This window comes from Hyperoodon ampullatus (assembly GCF_949752795.1).
Source record: "Hyperoodon ampullatus genome assembly, chromosome: 3".
Lineage (NCBI taxonomy): Eukaryota > Metazoa > Chordata > Mammalia > Artiodactyla > Ziphiidae > Hyperoodon > Hyperoodon ampullatus.
The window spans coordinates 4116145-4140870 of NC_136916.1; the positions used below are offsets into that span (position 1 = coordinate 4116145).

Below are 24726 nucleotides of genomic sequence, written 5' to 3' on the forward strand. Positions count from 1 at the left end.
TAGTGTATAGGAATGCAAGAGATTTTTGCATATGAATTTTATATCCTGCAACTTTACCGAATTCCTTGATGAGCTCTGGTATTTTTCTGGTGGCATCTTTAGGATTTTCTATGTATAGTATCACGTCATCTGCAAACAGTGACAGTTTTACTAGTTCTTTTCCAATTTGGATTCCATTTATTTGTTTATTTTGGATTCCATTTATTTATTTATTTATTTATTCATTTATTCATTCATTCTTCTCTGATTGCTGTGGCCAGGACCTCCAAAACTGTGTTGAATAAAAGTGGTGAGAGTGGACATCCTTGTCTTATTCCTGATCTTAGAGGAAATGCTTTCAGCTTTTCACCACTGAGAATGTGTTAGCTGTGGGTTTGTCATATGTGGCCTTTATTATGCTGAGGTAGGTTCCCTCTATGCCCACTTTCTGGAGAGTTTTTATCATAAATGGGTTATCGTAAATTTTGTCAAAAGCTTTTTCTGCATCTATTGAGATCATATGGTTTTTATTCTTCAATTTGTTAATGTGGTGTGTCACACTAATTGATTTGTGGATATTGAAAAATCCTTGCATCCCTATGATAAATCCCACTTGATCATGGTTTATGATCCTTTTCATGTATTGTTGGATTTGGTTTGCTAGTATTTTGTTCAGGGTTTTTTGCATTTATGTTCATTAGTGATAATTGGCCTGTAATTTTCTTTTTTTTGTGGTATCTTTGTCTGGTTTTAGTATCACGGTGACGGTGGCCTTGCAGAATGAACTTGGGAGTGTTCCTTCCTCTGCAGTTTTTTGGAAGAGTTTCAGAAGGATAAGTGTTAACTCTTATGAAAATGTTTGATAGACTTTGCCTGTGAAGCCATCTGGTCCTGGCCTTTTGTTTGTTGGAAGTTTTTAAATCACAGTTTCAGTTTCAGTGCTTGTGATTGGTCTGTTCATATTTTCTATTTCTTCCTGGTTCAGTCCTGGGAGATTGTACCTTTATAGGAATTTGTCCATTTCTTCTAGGTTGTCTGTTTTATTGGCATATAGTTGCTTGTAGTAGACTCTTATGATCCTTTGTATTTCTGTAGTGTCCATTGTAACTTCTCCTTTGTCATTTCTAATCTTATTGATTTGAGCCCTCTCCATCTTTTTCTTGATGAGTCTGGCTGAAGGTTTATTAATTTTGTTTATCTTTTCAAAGAATCAGCTTTCAGTTTCATTGATCTTTCCTTTTGTTTTCTTCATCTCTATTTCATTTATTTCTGCTCTGATCTTTTTGGTTTCTTTCCTTCTATTAACTTTGGGTTTTCTTCTTCTTTCTCTAGTTGCTTTAGGTATATGGTTAGGTTGTTTATTTGAGATTTTTCTTGTTTCCTGAGGTAAGATTGTCCCTCTTAGACCTGCTTTTGATGTGTCCCATAGGTTTTGGATCGTTGTGCTTTTGTTTTCATTTGTCTCTAGGTAGTTTTTGATTTTCTCTTTGATTTCTTCAGTGATCCATTAGGTTGTTTAGTAACATATTGTTTAGCCTCCATGTGTTTGTGTTTTTACAGTTTTTTTTTCTTGTAATTTATTTCTAATCTCATAGCGTTGTGGTCAGAAAAGATGCTTGATATGATTTCAATTTTCTTAAATTTACTGAGGCTTGATTTATGGCCCAGCATGTGATTAATCCTGGAGATTGTTCCATGTGCCCATGAAAAGAATGTATATTCTGCTGCTTTCGGATGGAATGCTCTGTACATAATCAAGTCCATCTGGTTTAATGTGTCATTTAAGGCCTGTTTTTCCTTATTGATTTTCTGTCTGGATGATCTGTCTGTTGATGAAAGTGGGGTGTTAAAGTCCCCTACTATTATTGTGTTACTGTCGAGTTCTCCTATTATGGCTGTTAGCATTTGCCTTATATATTGTGGTGCTCCAGTGTTGGGTGAATATATATTTACAGTTGTTATATCTTCTTCTTGGATTGATTCCTTGATCATTATGTAGTGTCCTTTTTTTGTCTCTTGTAACAGTCTTTATTTTAAAGTCTATTTTGTTTGATATGAGTATCACTACTCCAGCTTTCTTTTGATTTCCATTTGCATGGAATACCTTTTTCCATCCCCTCACATTCAGTCTGTATGTATCCCTAGATCTGAAGTGGTTCTCTTGTAGACAGCATATGTATGGGTCTTGTTTTTGTATTCATTCAGCCAGTCTGTGTCTTTTGATTGGAGCTTTTAATCTACTTACATTTAAGGTAATTATCGATATGTATGTTCTTATTGCCATTTTGTTAATTGTTTTGGATTTGTTTTTGTAGGTCTTTTTTCTTACCTTGTTTTGTTCTTTTCTCTTGTGATTTGATGACCATCTTTAATGTTGTGTTTGGATTGCTTTTTCTTTTTTGAGTGTGTATCTATTGTAGATTTTTGGTTTGCAGTTCCCATGACTTTTATATATATATATACAAGATTGTTTTAAGTTGCTGGTCTCTTAATTTCCAGTGCATTTCTGGTATCCGGCATTTGTACTCTCCTCACGATTGCTGGTTTTGATATCATATTTATGTGTGGATGATTTCCTACCTTTATGTTTGCTTTTACTGGTGAGCTTTTCGATTAGTAATTTTCTTGTTTCTAGTTGTGGCTTTTTCTGTTCCGTCTATAGAGAAGTTCCTTTAGCATTTGTTGTAAAGCTGGTTTGGTGGTGCCGAATTCTCGTAGCTTTCGATTGTCTGTCAAACCTGAATGAGAGCCTTGCTGAGTAGAGTAGTCTTGGTTGTAGGTTTTTCCCTTTCATCACTTTAAATATATTGTGCCACTCCCTTCTGGCCTGCAGAGTTTCTCCTGAAAAATCAGTTGATAACCTTATGGAGATTCCCTTGTATTTTATTTGTTGCTTTTCCCTTTTTACTTTTAATATTTTCTCTGCCTTTAATTTTTGGCAGTTTGATTAATATGTGTCTTGGCATGTTCCTCCTTGGGTTTATCCTGTATGGGACTCTGCACTTCCTGGACTTGGGTGACTGTTTTCTTTCCCATGTTAGGGAAAGTTTCAGGTATTATCTCTTCAAACATTTTCTCAGGTCCTTTCTTTCTCTCTTCTCCTTCTGCGGCCCCTATAATGTGAATGTTGGTGTTTTTAATGTTGTCCCAGAGGTCTCTGAAACATTCTTTTTTCTGTTCCACGGCAGTGCTTTACACCATTCTGTCTTCCAGCTCACTTATCCGTTCTTCTTCCTCATTGTTCAATTCTGTTTAAATCTCTTGGCTCTTTCTTAAACATTTCTTGTATCTTCTTGATCTGTGCCACCATTCTTTTTCTGAGATCTTGTATCATCTTTACTGTCACTACTATGAATTCTTTTCCAGTCTCCACTTCACTTACTTGTTCTTCTGGTGTTTTATCTCATTCCTTTGTCTAGAACATATTCGTCTGCCGTCTCATTTTGTGTGTAACTCTCTGTGTTTGCAGTCCCACAGGCTGCAGGATTGTAGTTCCTCTTGGTGTGTGCCACCTTGTGGGTGCAGCTGGTCTAAGAGGCTTGTGCAGGCTTCCTGGTGGGAGGGACTGGTGGCTGCCCACTGGTGGGTGGAGCTGGGTGTTGTCCCTCTGGTGGGTAGGGCATGTCAAGTGTTGTGTTTAGAGGTGGCTGTGGACTCAGGAAGACTTTAAACAGTCTGTCTGCAGATGGGTGGGGCTGTATTCCCACCCTGTTTGTTTTTTGGCCTGAGGAATCCCAGTACTATATCCTAAGGGTTGTTGGGTGGGGTCAGGTCTTGGCTTCAAAATGGTGGCCTCCAGGACAGCTCATGCCAATGAGTGCTCCCCAGTACCTCTGCCACCAGTGTCCTTGTCCCCACAGTGAGCCACAGGTGTCCCCTCCCTCCCCAGAAGACCCTCCAAGACCAGCAGGTAGGTCCGGCCCAGGCTCCTATGAAGTCACCTCTTTTTCCCTTGGGTCCCTGTGTGCATGAGACCTTGTGTGCGCCCTCCAAGAGTGGCGTTTCTGTTTCCCTCAGTCCTGTGGAGTTGCTGTGATCAAGCCCCACTGGCCTTCAAAGCCAAATGCTCTGGCCTGTCCTTCTCTTGATGCCAGACCCCCAGACTGGGGAGCCTGACATGGGGTTCAGAACTCTCACTCCTGTGGGAGAACCTCTGTGATATAATTATTTTCCATTTTCTGTGTCACCCACCCAGCGGGTACGGGATTTGATTGTATCATGAACGTGCCCCTCCTGCTGTCTCGCTGTGGCTTCTTCTTTATCTTTGGAAGTAGTATATGTTTATTGGTAGGTTCTGGCCCTTTTTGGTTGATGGTTGTTCAGCAGTTAGTTGTGATTTTGGTGTTTTCATGAGAGAAGATGAGCTCCGGTCCTACTGCTTCTCCATCTTGTTAGGAAACCAAGAAACTGTTGATTTTTAAACTCAGCATTCAGGTAGGCCATTATGATTTCTTTCTCTGCCTATGTGAGAAAAAGCCTGCTTCCACAGCAAAAAAATGTGGCATCTAGACACTGTTTATTATTTATATTCTTTTCAAACTTAGGACCAACTCTGTTAACAGTACATTTGTACAGTCAGTCAGTGAATTTGTGCCCTTTGGTTTCTTGAATGCCAGCTGAGTTGAATCATTAGTAGACTCAGATTAGTTTACTAACAGATTGTTCGTCCTATGAGGTGTTATATTTCACATTATTATGTGGAGATATATGGTACAGAAATAGTTTTAAAGGAAACATGTCAGCCCATACCTGAACAATAACTGGCTTAAATTATTTTGTCATGTTACTTTAAATTAAATACTGTACAGATGGACACTCTTGTGCTGGTAGGCGTGGTCAGAGGGAGATAGTGCAAAGGGAACCAGAACTTGAAGCACTGGTGGGAACTGGGTTAGGAAGGCAGGCGTATAAGTGTTCGTTTCAGTATTTTGCAGAGGACTGGAGCCCTGCAGGATAGAGTCACTTGAGTGATGATTCAAGGCATTCAGTAGTGGGTCTAGATGCTGGCGCCGGGGGCAAGGTGTTGATCAAGGTAAGTGCCCCAGTTGTCTCAACAAAGGACTGACTTTTGAACGTGAGGCAGTGACATTTCGTAAGTTTCTTTTGTGTATTTTCTGCTCAGGGGCAAGAACTATTTAACTAAGAAGTGGTTTGATTTGATCCTGACTGGAGCAAGGACGAGGCTTAACTCTGATTAAAGGTGCAGATCTGGAGATACCAAGTGTTGCACAGATGGGTGAGGGTAAAAGGCGTGGGAAGAAGAAGAAAGGAGTTAACCTTGGTGGTCAGACCCGCTGCAGTGACGGCCCGCAAATGCCTGCAGAAATTACTTCACTGTGAAGGGTCAGCATAAACTTACTCTGCTGTGGCATAATAAGAAATACATAAATAATTTGGTCTGTGTCCCGGGTTGCTGGCACACAGCTCCCAAAGCCCTTGGAATCTCAGGAGTGGTAAGAGTGCTTCTGTACCCCCGCCCGGCAGCTTCAGGACGGGGCTGCTGGCCGGAGCAGCCAAGCACGTGATCAGAGGGTGGCCCTTGTGCCTCATCCCAGACCTCCGGGGAAGAGAGAGGGCCTGGAGACTGAGCTAGCCACCAGTGCCCGTGATTTAATCAGTCATGCCCATGTAACGGAACCTCCCTAAAAGCCACTGAACGAGGGGCTTGGACAGCTTCCAGGTTGGTGAACACATCTAGGTGCTGGGAGGGTGGTGTATCCATGCCCTCCCTCACGCCTTGCCCGATGCATCCCTTCTGTTTGGCTGTTTCCCCAGTTGTATCCTTCATAGTAAACTGGTGACCGTAAGTGAACTCATCAGTTTTTGTTTTTGTTTTTGTTTTTACAGAAAAGAAAGTCAAACTTATTTAATGAAAAACTAGAATTAATAAAAATTAGCAAATACACACACACACAAAATATATACAAACAGCAGCACTGTGTATTGACTCACATAGGGGAAAAGCAGTGGTCCAAGACCTCTCAACATGACTTGTCAGTTAAAGAAAAAAATACCCAAACACACACACACGCATGCGCACACAAAAAAACAAAACAGAAAACAAGAACCCAATATTCTTCAGCAGTACACTCAATCTACAACCAACACAAATTCAGAATTATTTTACAATGCTTCCTTTCTTAATACAAAAGATGCCCATCTTGGGTGTGTATATATATATATATATTTTTTTTTCAGTGGTTTACTGTTGACTTATTTTTAAATATATTAGTGTTACTACATGCAACTGTTTCCTGTATTTAATAGCCTTTCCTTTTATTTACCTTCATGTGCCAAAAGCTTCCGGTTGGTAGGCAGACAGGTAAATTGTTTTCCTGAGTTCTGTGAGTCATCCTGGTGAATTGTCGAAGCTGGGGAGGGAGTCTAGGAGCCTCCAAATTCATAGCCAGTCAGTCACAAGGCCAGGTCGCAGCCTGGGAGGTGCAGCTGGCACCTGGAGCGGGCCCAGTCTTGTTGGGCTGAACCTGTGGATTCTGACGATGACCCCAGGCAGTCTGTCACAAGTTAAGTGAACTGTAGGACACCCACCTGGTGTCCAGAGAGGTGGAGAGTTGGTGGGTGAGAGAGAAGCCCACACATGTGGTGTCAGAGTGTTGAGTAAAATCAGCCCATCTACATCACGTAGGGTACACATGTCTGTGTAGGTGCTTCTTTGCCACGGTCAGTTCATGAACTCTGAACTTATCTACATGCTGTGTCTGCGGGCCCCGTTCTTCTTTCCGTGCCCCTTTAATCCCTGGAACCGCACGTTGATTTTCCCGTTGTCTCGCTCTCTCTCGTGTGACCTGTGCAGCTGGCCACGCTTGGCTTTTCTCTAACAGTGTGCTTGTGTACCTTCTGTCCCCTCTGACAGCCTCTCTGACTGCGATGTTTGTCTTAGTGGATCCCCGTCCACCAGGCCATCCTGGGCCCTGGCCCTTCCTGCTCTGATCAGGTCCACTGCCACTCACAGTTGGGGACAGAGGTGGCAAAGGTCATCCTGTGGATGGTGTCAGTACTGGGCAGTTACTCTCTAACGAGATGAGAGGGAAGCAGTGTGGCACGTTTGTCATGGCTTATCACCAGCATGATTCTTAACATATGTTTTTATTTTTCATACAAGTACCGAGCATAGTGCCTGGCAAACTGAAGGGATCACAAAATGTTTGTTGAATTGGAAGGCTCATAACAGTGGTCATAAATCTGTTACCAGAAGGATGAGAATGCATCAGTGAATAAAGACTCAGATGGTCTTCACTTTTTAGTCTGTGCAGATCTCTAAAGGAATGCAGTGGTGCTTAAATGAAAATTTTATGTAACTTTACCCTTTTTAGTGCTCCCAGTGGCCTACTCTACTGTGGGTAAAAATCCAGAAACACTTCACAGGAATACTTTTAAGTATTTTGGTGTTGAGTAAAAAAGGTTTTAAAAAGGCAGAACATCTTATATTTGACATGTTACTTGCATATATTCTTAGAAGTGGAGATTGTGTAGATTGTCTAATTTATACTGAGTAATGTTAGATTTCCTGTTTTTCAGAGGCGTAGGCGTAAGAATGACAGACCCAGTGTATCTGAGCCCCTCATTTGACAACGTACTGCCTAGCTACTTATTTTTACAAGTAAGTATTTGTAAAAGCAAAATACTTAGTGACATTGAAATATACTTCAGTGAATTATTTTGAAATCTAAGGGTTTGTTTTTTCGCTTCTATTAACTTTTTTTTTTTGCAGTGTATTTGTATGTTTTCTGATCTACCTTTGGTTAAGTAGTAAGGAGAAGCTTAGTAAGCACTTTGTCCTTTTCTCAAGTGATGAACTACCTTTTCTCCCTTCCTTTGCCCAGCGGTGCTTATTGTAGGTTAATAAGCACAGTAGGTAGGGTGAGAAGGCGTGCGCAGGGGCGCTGCCGCGACTCCCGCTCACCCTGAGGAAAGGCAAGACTCCGCATTGTGGGACGGTGGTGTCTGTGTCACTTCTTTCGGGCACCAGTTCTGAGCTTTAGTTTGAGAGCTTCTTCCTGAATGTGCTTTCCTACCCTCAAGTTTAATAAATATGGTTGTACCTTTCTTATTATAAAATAAATGTCTGTAACTGCTGTTAAAAAAAAAAGCTACTTAGTGTAGCTTATTGTAATGATTGCTTTCCATTTCCACTATTAATCCCTAAATAAAGCATGCATTTGCTATACATGTAAGTGTTCCATGTGTAACTCTGCGTGAGATTCAAATGGTTTACTACTAGCAGATTTTGGTCAGATGGTTATCAATTGCTGTGATATAACAAGTAATTTGTTTTCCCTTGTCCAGTTTATGATGTACTTTCATGTACATTAGCTCATGTGATTTGTTACAGTCTGCTTGTTAGGTGGCATTTTTATTATTTTATTATTATTACCAATGTAACATGAAGATACTGAAGACCGGATCTGGTCAGGTTCTTGAATAAGGTCACACAATTGGTAGGTAGTAGCATCTGTACCCTAACTTAAGCGTAGATGACATTTGCTTTCTACTCTGCTTAGTATGTAACCAAAAGTCATTTTATAAATCCAGAGATTAATTCTGGGGTGAACAAATAGAAAAACAGATTTATGTTTGTCATCTGATTCTACATTAGTGATAATGTAAACCGTTAGGATGCGTAACCTAATATAAAGTCATACACGGTTACGTAGAATCTTCTTCAGTAGTCTCTGCCAGCCTTTTTTATTTCTTTCTATTTTTTATTTTATTTTAATTAAAAAAAATTTTTTTTTTTAGAGAAACAGTTCCCAAGACTGCTCTTCTTTTTTTTTTTTAATTAATTTATTTTATTTATTATTTATCTTTGGCTGTGTCGGGTCTTCCTTGCTGTGTGCGGGCTTTCTCTAGTTGCAGCGAGCGGGGGGGCTACTGTTCGTTGTGGTGCGCGGGCTTCTCACTGCGGTGGCTTCTCTTGTTGAGGAGCACGGGCCCTAGAGCGCAGGCTCAGTAGTTGTGGTGCACGGGCTTAGTTGCTCCGTGGCATGTGGGATTTTCCCGGACCAGGGCTTGAACCTGTGTCCCCTGCATTGGCAGGCAGGTTCTTAACCACTGCGCCACTAGGGCAGTCCTGCCAGCCTTTTAAAAAGTGTGGTGTTGTGCTGGGCTCTTTGAATATATTATCACAAGCCTGCACCGGCTGTAACTGAAGAACATTGATACCATTTCTTGAATGATGTTCAGCAACCTCTTAACTGGTGAAGATGAGGTAGTTCATGGGGTGATTGGCTGTATACCTTGTAAGCCCCAGAGTTAGGCAACTAGTACTTTGTCCATTCTGTGATTATTGAAGGTACTTTACAGATAGGTAGAATTATATACTTGGGAAAATCCCTGGTGAAATTTGTAGGGTTTTTTTTTTTGATGCCTCTTGCCTTGCCTTTTTCTGGAAACCATTATCCCCAAATCTGTACTGTTACTTGTTTGCAACAGCTAATGTGGAAGCTTCACATTGTGGGTTCCTTGTTGAGGAGAGGAGGTGGTGAAGGGCTGGTGATAATTGATTATTTCTCATGTTAGCAGTTGAAGTTACACAAGGATGTACTTTATAAAGTTAATTGGAGTGTTGCACACAACCATTAAAATTACGAATGTGCAATATTATTTGGTTTTTCAAAACCACAAAGGAAACTTTTGATTTGCCTGACCACAATCCACAGAATTACAGAAACGCCTTTGATGTCTTTCACGATTGAAATGATTGACAGTGAAAGGTTTAACACTTAAATATTTACAACAGCTGTTTTCAGTTATATTCTAGTTGCATTCTAGGTTATCTGGAATCAAAAATGGTGCTCAAAAGTTGATCTTTTCATTGCCTGGTTTCTTGGAAATAATTGATTTAAAAGCCAAATGAGGTTGGATAATCTGAGAGCTTTAAATACATGCTGCTGCTTGGACTCTACCACCTGAATGGGCTTTAGTTGGTCTGGCTGGGGTGGGGCCTGGGTCAGGATGGTGAAAAGCTCTCCCAGGTGGTTCTGGTTTGCAGCTAAGGTTGACAATGGCTGTAGCGTAGCAAGGGTGCACAGCTAGCTGCATGTTAGAAGCACCTGGGGAGATCTTAAAAACACTGATGCCTGGCCCTATTGCCAGAAATTCTGATTTAACTATTCTAGATGACTGCACATTAAAAACAACAAAAGACAGAACTCACCAGGTGATTCTGTCGTGCAGCCAGGATTGAGAAATACTGTAGAGAAAGGTAGTAGATGAAATTGTTTTAGGGAAGCTTTGTCATCATTTAAATATTTAATGAAGCCTCTTCACTGGGACTCTTTCATGCTTTCAACTGATTGCATACCAGAAGGTTCTTAACGTATTATGTTGGATTGGAAATTTCTGTCATCTTTGGCCATTACATTAACATTATCTTTGTTAGGGGTGAAGCATCACTATCATCTCTCGATGGAAAATCACTGAATCTTCAGTGGCCACATATGTGTTTTAGTGTCTTTATATTAGAGTTCAGTTTTTAATGTGTCATGCATGTGTGTGGCTGTCCCGTGAGATCGTAAGACACCCTGGGAAATTGACTGTCCTGACACTGGTATGTCTACAGAAAACATACTCTTGGCCGAGGATGCTGTACTGGGTTACCTCCAAAGATTTCTTTACGTCCTCTGATTCTGAAATTTAAAATGATCTCGAGTCACTGAAAACAAATTAATTTTTTTTCCTTATAGAATTTGCCATCTGCTGTAGTAAGTCATGTTCTGGATCCTCAGCCTGGAGAGAAGATTCTAGATTTGTGTGCGGCCCCTGGAGGCAAAACAACACACATTGCAGCGCTGATGCATGATCAGGTGAGGCCGTCTTCGCGCAGAGCTGCTCTTGATACACTGCATGTCTCAGTGATGGAGGTGGAAGTATGTGTGACTTACGGAACATTATACAGACATTCATAATCTAGTCGATTTCTATTCAGCCAAAGAGAAGGTCGCTCAGTGATGTCATTCATCACATATTAAGTTCAGTAGACCATTGTCATTTGTGAAGACTATCTCAAGACCTTCTTGAATCCCAGATTTGCCTAATACATTTATGGAATAGAATTTTTCCCTCAAATGATTAAATCTAAATGAAACATTTAAGAGATCTTTTCACGTTCTTAATTACAGGACTTGACACTTTTTAAACTATTCAAATAAATTCTACCACTGAAAGTTAATTTGGCAGTCCATTATTAAAGTGTGCAAATATATATTGTTGATATATGTGCAGATATAAAGATGATAATAAATATATTGGGTTGGCCAAAATGTTGGTTCGGGTTTCTCCGTAAGATGTTTTTGGCCAGCTGAATACATGCACACATACTGAACATCTATATGTGTCTGTGTTCTTGCCTTGGGGTTCATAAAAACCATGATTTGGCTTAATTAGTAAAGCCTGCTTCATTGTCACAAAAGAAAAGTCTGTCCTTGGATAACTTTAGCTCAAATATTACTGCTTTTTCCTAGGTATGCATATTTGCCGATGTGTTTTCTTGCATCGTGTGCTAGTTTTATCTGTGTTCAAAGTTGTGTGGCCTTGTAACCACTCTGTGCTTCAACTGAGATTCTTCAGCTTGAGAAGGATACGGCCAGTTGATGCTATCTTTCCGGTTTGTTTCAAATTCTGTAAAACCAAATGGTTCCTAAAATATTTGCACATGCTAGTAGCTTCACCTACAGTATCTTTCTTGATCTAGAGTCAGATTTTAATTGATGGACTGATTTTAAAAATATTGATTTATTCTTACTGTGTGCCAAGTACTGGCGTACAGCAATAAACCACAGTGACCACAGTTTCCTTCATCGTGGAGCTTATATTCCAGTAAAAGGACACAGATGAGAAACAAATGAGTGATTAAAAGATAAGGCATATATAGCTGTGGGAGGGGTATGGGATTGGGAATACTGGGGAAGGGAGAGTGAGTTTGCAGTTTGAAGTGGGTGGCGAGGGAGAAGCCCACTGGGAAGGTGGCATTTAGGGAAGACTTACAGGTGGGAAGAATGTACCAGCGAGAGGAGACGTAAGTGCGAACGCTCAGGCCGGACGCTGCCCGACTTGCTGGGGAAACCGGGGTCGGGGGTGGGGGGACCGTGGTAGTTTTGCGGTGTAGACTAAGTGAGGAGCCGGGTTGGGGGCGGGAAGAGATCAGAGAGGGGGCGCCGAGGCATGGGCGGAGCAGCTTCGCAGGCTCTCCCGGGACTTCACGTCCGCTCCAGCCATGGGACGTCCTTGGAGGTTTGGGGCAAAGAGCGACGTAAGCTTGCGTGCTCCTTACCTTGGCCGCGGCGTTGCAGACAGGCTGCGGGGGGGCAGCGGCGGAAGCAGAGAGACCGCTTAGGAGACGGCAGTTCAGGGGCGTCATGGAGGTGGTGAGAAGTCGGTTGGATTCTGGGTGTGTTTCGAAGCTGGGGCTGTTAGGAGTTGTTGGTGGATTGGACGTGGGTTGTGAAAATGAGAGGCCAGCGCAGCGTGACTCCTTAGGTGTTTGGCCAGAGGACCTGGAAGGATGGAGCAGCCGGGTCGGGAGGCCTACGGGAGGGGCACCTTTTGCAGGGAGAGATCAGCCATTTAGTTCTGGTTGTACTACAGTGCGGTCCCATTAGACAGCCAGGAGGTGGCGTGGAGCAGAGAATGGGATAGTGGAGTCCAGGGTGCAGGAGAGAGGTCGGGCTTGGAAACGGATGTCTGGAAGTCGTCAACACATGGATAAAACATCCGAGGCCGTGAGGCTGATGCGGGCGGCCGACGCTCGGGGAACCGGGAGGAACGGCCACCGATGCGGCAGGACCGCCAGAGGCCCGTGATGCCCTGGGCGCCGCACCAGCAAGGGGTCGAAAGGGGACGGAGCGAGCAGCTGGGTGAAACGTCCTGGTGGGGCCAGTGAGGTGGGGCCCGAGAACCCCCTCCCCGTGGACTCAGCGCCTCGTGGTTGATGGCGGTGAGTGGAAACGCCTGCTTGGATAGAAAATGAGAGGAAGCGAAGAAAGTGAATCAGGACCGCTCCTTTGCGGGGGCAGGGCACGTTTGTACCGAGGGCAGAGCAATGGGGCAGCGCTCGGAGGGTGGACTCAGGGAGTCCTTTTTTTAAGATGAGGGAAATAGCAGTGCATGCTGATGGAGAAGAGCGATTAGAAGGGGAAACTGGTTACCCCCGCGGGAACGGGAAAATGGCTGGAACAGGATCTTGGGGTAGGTGAAATGGGACAGGATTCGATGCACAGTGGCTTTAGATGGTGGCCTGAGACGGTTTATCTGTGGAAGTAGGAGGTAAGGCCGAGGATATGGGCAGAGGTGTTGGTGGACTGGTATACGTGGTGGGAGACTGGGAGTTGGCTTCTGGTTGTTCCAGTTTTCTCTGAAAAGGAAGCAGGGTCTTCAGATGGGAAGGGGAAGGGCAAGGCCAAGGCAGGGGGTCAGGGGTTGAGAAGACGGGAAGTGTCGATCTAGGATAAGGAGTGAGAATGGCCTACGGATGCGTCATGAGAATTCAATTTTGCGCCAGGGCCCCATGAGTACAGCGGTCCTGGATTTAGAGTAAGATGAGGTGGGCTAGTGATGTGCTCTTTGGCTGTGTCGGGGGGATAGACCGGAAGTTGGTGAAGACCTGGGTTTAATCACAGCTGAGCTTTTGTCCCTCGGATGTGCGAGAAACAGACGCACGTGAGTTGAGGATGTATGTAAGGGAGTGTGTGTAACGTGCCGTAGAACCTCAGCCGGGTGAAGAGCACAGCAAGGACACGAGAAGAGTGGGGGCCGTGTGTCCGCTGTCACTCTTCTAATTTAGCTCAGATTGATACAGCAGTAAAAATGCTTATGTGCCTAGCAAACTCAGCGGTTTTCTTCCTAGTACTAATTTATAGATATGAAAAAATCACCTACTGAGGTACGACTTTCTGGCATGGAAACCTCCTTGAGGCTGATTTAGCAAAAGCCTTTCTGCTCCAGCTAATTTGCCTGATAAAAGATACAGTATTTCCCACTCTCGCAAGTGCCAGATGTTGGACTTTATCAGGTGATACATTTTTGATCTATATTTGATGATGCTTAGGAGTGTCAAGGGATTTACAAGCAATCTTGCAAAGAAAATAGTTGGAAATTGTACTGTGTCAAGGATGAAATTGTAACTTTTCCCTTTCATTAGTGAGTGCAGATAACTTTAATTGTCCGAAGACTTCTGATGAAAATTGTCATTTCTTACACATTCATATTTGACACTAATTTCTGAAACATTCACAATGTCACAAATGGGGATAAAAATATATAAATATAGAATTTTATATTTTCAGTAAATACGCTGAAGGCCTAAACCTGTCATCTCTGCACTATAAATGTGTGTGTGTGTATATGTGTGTAAAATCCATACACTGTCTATATGCTCTTCACATATACATAGGCACTTGCAGTAGCACTAGTATAACCTCAATGAGCAGCCTTCAATCTAAGAAAGATCTCCAATAGAAAAAGGTATTTGTCGTTTAAATATCGTGGAATTGATACCCATGGTTCATTAGAGGAGATACACTTGCCTATTAACTTACACTACTCTTTGTTGAAAAAGAATTTAAGGTGGTAACAGTAAAAAAACAAACAAAAACTCTTTAGGGAAAAAGTGCATTAAATACCACCAGTGTGTAAAATGAACACAAAACAGAAGGGTTCATTTTATGGAGTTGTGGTATTTAATGTAAATCATTTTTCAGTTTTCCTGAAAGCTCAAATGTAAAGATTATATGCTTTGAGGAAGTGATAATTATCCCCCTCACTTACGGTATGATATTTATTGTGTTTGCTTAAAAGTATATTTACTCAGAGGTATTTTCTGCTCTCCAGTAAGAAGTCTTTCCAAAGAGAGGCTGGATATTAGAGGTGTGTGCATTCTCTGCTGGTTTTATAACGCTGTGTGAAAACAACCACACAGCTTCGGTGGCACTGCATCACCTCCAGAGTCTGGGATTCAGTCGATGGTCCCCAGCCTGACTCTGGCACCTGGTCAGCTGTGGGTTGGCCGGAGTTTCTCATGACCTTGGGTGGGCTCACTCACTTGGGTGAGGCTCAGGTTGGCTCAGCTGAGGCCACTGGAATGTCTTGCCTCTGGTCCCTGCATCTCTTGCCCTCCTGTGGGGCTAGGGCACTAGCACAGCAGAGCGCAGTAGCTGAGGGTCAGCAGTGGCAGAGGACAAAGCAGAGCAAGGCCAGCGTTCTGCATCTCTCCTTGCATCACTCCTACTGTCATCCCATCAGCCAGTGCAAACCAGGTGGCCGAGCCTGACTCGGACCAGCCGGGTGTTGCAAGGTCCACAGCAGAGGGTGGGGATACATGGAGACTTGAAGAATTGGGGCCATTTAGGGAATCTCCCAGTGGGCCAGCACCCAGGAACCTGAACAGAAATATTTGAGCCAGAATTGAATCCCAGATTTTGTTAATACTTTCAATTTGTCATTGTTGTTGATTTTTTTTTTTTTTTTTTGGTAGTTAAGCAGAATTTTGTATAAGTGAGGCTTCCAGTCTTCTACTTTTGTAAGAGCAGCCTTCAGCCAGTGCAGTTTCTCCTTCACTGTAGTTACAGTGGAACCTTATTCTGGTGGTTTTTGCCTACTTTTCCAGTTCAACTCACTCGAAATGGTTTCCCTGTCCGTCGACGTATTAACTGGAAATATGCCGGCCGCTAAACCTGGTGTCACGTTCAAGAACATAATCAGCAGATCTTCAGTATTGTAGTCTGTGCAGTCAATGTGTATGCCACAACAAGGAGGAACAAAAGCAAAAAAAAATACATTGAAACGTTTACATCACCATCTCTGCAGAACATTTCATAGTATGTTTTAAAATACCATGTGACTATCACAACTCATTCACAAAACTGTAGCCTCTTGTCTTTATTGACTTTGACTTAATCGAAGTGTTCCCATGTAAAATTATTTTTGAACTACTGACCAGTGCAGAACATTTTGCTGTGATATAGTTGTCAGAATTCACATGAATTTTGTTATATGTATGTATCTCAGAAAGTATTGGGATGAGGATTGATTTTACAAGTAACATTCATCTGTATCTCAGAGGACCAGAAGGCAAATGTCTCAGAACGTTAGTTCATGCTCTTACAGAGGTGAGCAAGGCACATCAAATTGGCGATTTTTTAATATTTCTCTCAAATGGGTATTTTAAAGTTTCTTTAGAAGATTGCAAACACTGCTTTTGCTTTTGAGTTTTTTGGATTAAAAGTAGATGGGCATTATAAGAAAATTATCTGGCAAGATTGTGTTCTTTAAAAGGTAAGACTTAAGTATTGGATGTAAATTTGATATTCATTTGGATGATGACTTCAGCTTTAAAACTGGGGATAGGAGGAAAGTGGGGAAGACTATAATTGTCCGTCTTTCTCATTATTAATAACTTTCATGACTGCTTTGGATTTTCACTTTTTTATGTGTTTGTTTTGTTTTTTTAGGGAGAAGTGATAGCACTGGATAAAATATCCAACAAAGTAGAAAAAATAAAGCAGAATGCATTATTGTTAGGGCTAAATTCCATCAGGACATTTTGCTTCGATGGAACAAAGGCCCTTAAACTTGATATGGTTAAGGACACAGATGGTGAGTTAAATTTTATCTTTTAAAGGCTTTTATAATTGGCATTTACAAACAGCTTGTCAGATTTTGCTACCTATGTTCTAGCCCCTAAATATCCATAGGGCCTTGGCATGGATCTAAGGTATTTTGCCATAATAGATGTCTTTTTGCTTTTCATCTCATCTTTGAATATCAGGTTTTTAATACTGAATCAAACCTCCAAGACTTGGTCAAACTCTTTGTTCTTAACCTATTTGTTTTATTTTATTTTTTTATTGAAGTATAGTTGATTTACAGTGCTTTTTAAATTTCTGCTGTATAACAAAGTGATTCAATTATACATATATATACATTTTTTTAATATTCTTTTCCATTATGGTTTACCACAGGATACTGAATATAGTTCTTTGTGCTATACAGTAGGATCTTGTTGTTTATCCATTCTATATATAAAAGCTTACATCTACTAACCCCAATCTCCCACTCCATCCCTCCTCCAGCCCCTCCCCTTTGCAACCACAAGCCTGTTCTCTGTGTCCATGAGTCTGTTTTGTAGATAGGTTCGTTTGTGTCATATTTTAGATTCCACATTTAAGTGATATTATATGGTATTTGCTTTCTGACTTATTTCACTTAGTATGATAATCTCTAGTTGCATCCATGTTGCTGCAAATGGCATTGTTTCATTCTTTTTCTATGGCTGAATAGTATTCCATTGTATATATGTACCACATCTTCTTTATCTATTCCTCTGTCAGTGGACATTTAGGTTGTTTCCATGTGTTGGCTATTGTGAATAGTGCTGCTAGGAACATAGGAGTGTGTGTATCTCTTTGGATTAGAGTTTTCTCTGAATATATGCCCAGGGGTGGGATTGCTGGATCATATGGTGGCTTTATTTTTAGGTTTCTGAGGAATCTCCATACTGTTCTCCACAGTGGCTGTACCAATTTACATTTCCGCCAGCTATGTAGGAGGGTTCCCTTTTCTCCATATCCTCTCCAGCATTTGTTATTTGTAGAGGTTTTAATGATGGCCATTCTGACCGGTGTGAGGTGGTGCCTCATTGTAGTTTTGATTTGCATTTCTCTAATAGTTTAGCAGTGTTGAACATCTTTTCATGTGCCTACTGTCCATTTGTATTTCCTCTTTGGAGAAATGTGTATTTAGGTCTTCTGCCCATTTTTCGATTGGGTTGTTTGTTTTCTTTTTGTTGTTGAGTTGTTTGAGCTGTTCGTATATTTTGGAAATTAAACCCTTGTTGGTTGCATCATTTGCAAATATTTTCTCCCATTCCATAGGTTGTCTTTTCGTTTTGTTGATTGTTTCCTTTGCTGTGCAAAAGCTTGTAAGTTTGATTAGGTCCCATTTGTTTATTTTTATTTCTGTCACCTTGGGAGACTGACCAAAGAAAACATTGGTACGATTTATGTCAGAGAATGTTTTGCCTATGATCTTTTCTAGGCGTTTTATGGTATCATGTCTTATGTTTAAGTCTTTAAGCCATTTTGAGTTTATTTTTTGCATATGATGTGAGGGAGTGTTCTAACTTCATTGATTTACATGTGGCTGTCTGACTTTCCCAGCACCACTTGCTGAAGAGACTGTCTTTTTTCCATTGTATATTCTTGCCTCATGTGTCAAAGCTGTGTGATTGACCGTAGTTGTGTGGGTTTATTTCTGGGCTCTCTGTTCTGTTGCATTGATCCATATGTCTTTTGTGCCAATACCATGCTGTTTTGATTACTGTAGCTTTGTAGTATTGTCTGAAGTCTGGGAGGGTTATGCCTTCTGCTTTGTTCTTTTTCTTCGGGATTTCTTTGGCAATTCTGGGTCTTTGATGGTTCCATGTGAATTTTAGGATTATTTGTTCTAGTTCTGTGAAAAATGTCATGAGTAGTTTGATAGGGATTGCATTAAATCTGTAGATTGCTTTGGGTAGTATGGCCGTTTTTTTTTTCTTGCGGTACACGGGCATCTCACTCTTGTGGCCTGTCCTGTTGTGGAGCACAGGCCGGACGCGCAGGCTCAGCAGCCATGGCTCAAGGGCCCAGCTGCTCTGCGGCATGTGGGATCTTCCCGGACCGGGGCACGAACCCGTGTCCCCTGCATCGGCAGGCGGACTGTCAACCACTGCGCCACCAGGGAAGCCCAGTATGGCCATTTTAACAATATTAAATCTCATCCAAGAACATGGGATATCTTTCCATTTCTTTGAATCATCTTCAGTTTCCTTTTTTAATGTTTTATAGTTCTCAGTGTATAAGTCTTTCATCTCCTTGGTCAGGTTTATTTAGTATTTTATTTTTGGGGGTGTGATTTTGAAAGGTAGTTTTTTTTTTTTTTTTTTTTTTTTTTTTTTTAACATTCCCTTTCTGCTATTTCGTTGTTAGTGTAAAGAAATACAACTGATTTCTGTATGTTAATCTTTTATCCTGCTAACTTGCTGAATTTGTTTATCAGTTCTAGTAGTTTTTGTGTGGCGTTTTTAGGGTTTTCTCTATATAGAATCATGTCATTTGCATATAATGACAGTTTTATCTCTTCCGTTCCAATTTGGATACCTTTTATTTCTTTTTCTTGTCTGATTGCTGTCGTTAAGACTTCCAGTACTATGTTGAACAGAAGTGGTGAGAGTGGGCATCCTTGTCTTGTTCCAGATTTTAGTGGGAAGGCTGTCAGCTTTTCACTGTTGAGTATTATATTGGCTGTGGGTTTGTCATAAATAGCTTTTATTATGTTGAGATATGTTCCCTCTGTACCCACTTCGGTAAGAGTTTTTATCATGAATGCATGTTGAATTTTGTTAGATGCTTTTTCTGCATGTATTGAAATGATCATGTGGTTTTTGTTTTTTCTGTTGTTGATGTGGTATATCACATTGATTTGCGTATGTTGGACCATCCTTGTGAACTTGGGATGAATCCCACTTGGTCGTGGTGTATGATTTTTTTTATATGTTGTTGGATTCTGTTTGCTAATATTTTGTTGAGAATTTTTGCATCTATATTCATCAAAGATATCGGCCTGTAATTTTCTTTTTTAGTGGTTTTCATATCAGGGTGATGGTGGCTTCATAGAATGTCTTTGGGAGTGTTCCCTCCTCTGCAGTTTTTTGGGAGAGTTGGAGAAGGATTGGTAAGAGTTCTTCTTTGTATGTTTGGTAGAATTCACCTATGAAGCCATCTGGTCCTGGACTTTTGTTTGTAGGCAGTTTTAAAATTACAGATTCAGTTGATATTTCACTTCTAGTGATCAGTCTGTTCGAATTATCTATTTCTTGATTCAGTTTTGGTGGACTGTATGTTTCTAGAAAGTTGTCCATTTCTTCTAGGTTGTTGAATTTGTTGGCATATAATTGTTCATAGTATTCCCTTATTTTTTTTGTATTTCTGTAGTGTCGGTTGTTATGTCTCCTTTTTCATTTCTTATTTAGTTTATTTGCGTTCTCTCTGTTTTCTTCTTGGTGAGCCTGGCCAGAGGTTTGTCAATCTTGTTTATTACCCTTTCAAAGAACCAGCTCTTGGTTTTATTGATTTTTTTCTATTGTTTTTTTTTTTTTTTTTTTTTTTTTTTTTTTGCGGCATGCGGGCCTCTCACTGTTGTGGCCTCTCCCGTTGTGGAGCACAGGCTCCGGACACGCAGGCTTAGCGGCCATGGCTCACAGGCCCAGGGCCGCTCTGCGGCATGTGGGATCTTCCCGTACCCGGGCACGAACCCGTGTCCCCTGCATCAGCAGGTGGACTCTCAACCACTGCACCACCAGGGAAGCCCTTTTCTATTGTTTTTAATCTCTATTTTATTTATTTCCCCTCTGATTTTTATTATTTCCTTCCTAATGCTGACTTTAGGTTTTGTTTGTTCTTCTTTTTCCACTTCTTTTAAGTGTTAACCTCTTTGTTTTAGTTTCATATTACAGCTCAGAAAGCTGAGATTTGAGACAAGCCTTTCAGTTTTATGATTCTTCATTTTTCATTTTTCTTGAGGAATTGGGGATATAGAGCCGGAAGGGAAAAACTGCCGCATATCTTGTTTTGGAATAAAATAATGCAGTAGTTAAATTGCTCTATTTCTCTCTCTTTGTCTCTATTTCGATTTGGTTTCATAAAGTATTCGAGAAACTTGCATATTTTAATGAAGTAATTGGCATTAGTTTCTCTAGAATGTTCATTGATTAAAAATGCTATTTGATTCATGATGACTTTTTTAAAAATTAATTTACTGATTTTTAAATTTTCTTTTATATTGGAGTATATTTGATTTACAATGTTGTGTTAGTTTCAGGTCTACAGCAAAGTGATTTAGTTATACATACACATGTATTTATTGTTTTCCAGGATTCATGATGACTTTTAAAATGCCTGCTACATCAGTAGTAATGTGAAAATCCACATACCTTTAAGAAATTATTTTGTAACTTCTGCCTAATATGTAGTAAGTCACACATGATTAAGAAGCCAAAACAAATGAAGCACATGGAATACTTGCCAGAAAAACAGGGACTATCCTGAAGAAGAGTGGGAGCAGGTCGGATTGAATTGCCTAATTACGTGACAACAGTGTGTCATGGTCAGTGGCTTGTCAGCCCTAAAGTGTTAGCCAGGGATTTGCAGGAGTTTATATCAGTGTGTAGGCTAGGGGGCTGTACCAGAGAGACCCAAAATAGAGTGACTTAGAAAAGATAGAAGTGTTTTTTGGTTTTCTTGTTTATTTTTGTCTCACTGAAAAGTTAAAGAGGTGGACATCCAATGCTGGGAGCTTCATCTCTGGGTCCCAGACAGCTGTTCCAGTTTTTTTCCCAGGGGGTAGGGAAAGGGACTGGGAGATGCACAAGACCTGGAGGTGGGGTGCATATGCCGCTGGCCACAACTTAGTCGTTTGATCAACTTAGCTGCAAAGGGGGCTGGAAAACATAGTCTTCAGCTGTGTTGCCATGTGCCCAGTTCACACCATTTCTATAGAAAAAGAGGATAATTGTTATTGAAGAACCAATAGCAGTCTGCCAAAGGCTTCGTACTGTTAAAAGTGGAGATGGTGACTGTTTCCATTTTTTTGTTTTATTCATCAGTAAAATTTTTCTTCCTCCTTTAAAATAAGTAAAAGAACTTGAAAGCCTCTGAGTGGGTAAATGAGGTGCATAGTATAAGGTGCAAGGAGTGACCCAGTAACTGTATTTTAGCATCATGCTTTGTGGTAGTTTTCCTACACAATTTGTTCTGGTTATGTTCTGCTGTAATCCCACATCATGCCACCACTTAGTGATGAAAACCACAGTAATCATTTCAGTATTATTCTTCACAATTCTGGGGGCTGACCAGACCCTCAGATAGATGGTTCTTACTTGCAGTATCTCGTGCAGTTGTGGTCATGTGGTAGTGGAGGGAGATGTCATCTTGAAGGTGCTCTCTTTCACATACACACTGGGAGGATGATAATGGCTCTCAGCTGGGACGTCTCCACGTGTCCTGGATACTCTCAGCGTGTTGGTTGGGTGGGTTTCGAGGGCGAATGTTGGAATAGCCCCAGGCAGCAGCCATGTCCCCATTTATGACCTATTCCAGAAGTCACTAGCATCGATTCTGCTGTTGCCCAGAATAAAGGAGAAGGAATATTACATCCCACCTCTTGTGTCACTGTGATGAGTGTCAGTGTCAAATTGTAAGAATGTATGGAATGGACGGTATTGTGGCAGCCATCTTTGGGAAGTATAATTGCTTTCACAGCTGTAAACTATTTTTATTAAAAAAAAATTTATTTATTTGGCTGCGCCGGGTCTTTAGTTGAGGTACGCAGGATCTTTGGTTGAGGCATGCGGGATCTTAGTTGTGACATGCGGGATCTAGTTCCCTGACCAGGGTTCGAACTCAGGCCCCCTGCCTTGGGAGCATGGAGTCTTAACTGCTGGACCACCAGGGAAGTCCCAGATTATTTTTATTTTTAGTCATACATTTTTATGTGCATAATGGATTGTTAGCTGAACACAGGAAAGATAAGGAATACTGACTTGAAAATGCAAGAGCGTTAAAGTAGTAATGATTCTGCAAATTTACATCAAGGTGATTTTCACCAGTTCTATAGATTGCAGTTAATATGATTAAAATTCTTATATAGCATTCTGAGGTGATTTCAATACTACAGAAAATCTAAAAAGAGAGAATAGAATGAGCTGTATGTTCAGTTGGGCTATTATTTATTAGGAATAGAGGTTATCCACGCCTGTAATGTTTTAGTTACTTATAAGGGGCAGCCTGAATCCAGTCTTGTCCCTCAGAAGGAAACAAGTTGTTTTCTAGTACCTAATGTAAGTATTCCAAACATCACTCCTTGGCAGTTTTTGTTTATTTTTGATGCTGAGGCAAACGTTTGTCATATTTAACGTTTTTGAAAAATTACTTTTTCTTTCGTAATTTTAAATTATGTCAACCTATATCATTTGTTAAATGGGAGAAAAATATTTTTTTCTTCATATTCAAAGATGAGTAATGTTCTAGTGTATGGATAATACCACACTTTATTTATTCATTCATCAGTTGGTGGACATTTGGGTTCTTTCCCTTTTTTGTCTGTTACGAATAATGTTGCTATGAACATTGTATATAAGTTTCTGTGTGTTTTATCTCTTGAGTGTATACCTGGAATTGGGATTGCTGGATCATATGGTAACCCTATGTTTAACCTTTAACAGAATTGTCAGACTGTTTTACAAAGCAGTTTGCAGCATTTTTCATTCCACTAGCAATGTACTGAGGGTTCATATTTCTCCATATCCTCACCAGCACTTAATATCTGTCTTTTTGATTATTGCTATCTTGGTAAGTGTGAAGTGGGGTCTCATTGTGGTTTTCATTTTTATTTACTAGAAGCAGATTTCCCAGAGGGCTAATAATGTTAATCATCTTTTCATGCGTTTATTGACCATTTTACATCTACTTGTCCATTCAGATCCTTTGCCCATATTTTAATTGGGTTGTGTTTTTATTATCAGGTTGTAAGTGTTCTTTATATATTCTAGCTATAAGTCCCTTATTAGATATATAATTACACATATTTTATACCATCTTGTCAGTTGTCCATTTACTTTCTTGATGATGTCATTTGAAGCACAAAGGTTTTCAAGGATGTCCATATTATCTATTTTATCTTTTATTGCTTGTACTTTTGGTGTCAGATTCTAAGAGTTTTGTAGTATGACCTCTTACATATAGATGTAGAATTCGTTTTGAATTAATTTTTGTATATGGTGTGAGAAAAGAATCCATATTCTTTTTCATGAAGCTATCCAGTTGCCCCAGTATGATTTGTTGAAAAGACTATTTTGATCCATTGAATTGTCTTGGTACACTTTTCGAAAATCAGTTGACTGTCAATGTAAGGGTTCATTTCTGGACTGTCAGTTCTCTTGCATTGATTGATATTTCTGTCCTTAAGCTGATAACACTGCCTTAATTACAGTAGCTTTGTAGTAAATTTTCATTTGCAAATAGAGATAGGTCAGTTTCTTCTTTGCTAACCCGGATGCCTTTTGTTTCATTTTGTTGCCTAATTGCCCTTGCTAGAACCTTAGTACAGTGTTGAATAGAAGTGGTAACAGAGAACATCCATGTCTGATGTTCCTGACTAGTTTTTCTTCAAGTGGCTTAGAACTGTAGGTTTGTCATAGATAGCCTTTATCAGGTTGAGAAATTACATGACTGTTTCTAGTTTGTTGGATATTTTATATCATGAAATGGTGTTGGATTTTGCCAAGTGCTTCTTCTGTCTTATTCAGATGATCATGTGGTTTTTGACCTTTATTCAGTTAATTTTCAGATTTGGAATCCACCTTGCATTCCTGAGATAAATCCCACTTGGTCATAGTGTATAATGTTTTTCATCTATTGGTGGATTACGTTTGCTTTTATTTTATTGAGTATATTTGTTCCATATTTGTAAGAGATACTGGTCTGTGGTTTTCATTCTTGTGATATCTTTGTCGGGTTTTGGTTTCAGAGTAAGACTGGTCTCATAGACTGAGTTGGAAATTATTCTTTTATGTTTCTGAAAGAATTTGTGAAGACTTGGTATTATTTAAAAGTTTGGTGGATTCATCAGTGAAGTCAGCTGGGCCTGGGTTTTTCTTTGTGGGATTTAAAAAAGTTACTAATTCAGTCTCTTTACTTA

General features: G+C 40.5%; 1 protein-coding gene across 5 annotated transcripts in view; it reads left to right on the forward strand.

Moving 5' to 3' along the window:
* NSUN6 (NOP2/Sun RNA methyltransferase 6) overlaps positions 1-24726 on the forward strand; it is a gene marked incomplete at its 5' end in the record, with an annotated part of 67564 nt that overhangs the window by 20294 nt on the left and 22544 nt on the right. For all 5 annotated transcript variants that reach the window (XM_079700826.1, XM_079700827.1, XM_079700828.1 and 2 more), the window contains 3 exons: positions 7519-7600; positions 10686-10805; positions 16446-16590. In XM_079700826.1, coding sequence (XP_079556952.1) covers positions 7519-7600; positions 10686-10805; positions 16446-16590 — 347 coding nt within the window. The remainder of the gene's footprint in view (positions 1-7518; positions 7601-10685; positions 10806-16445; positions 16591-24726) is intronic.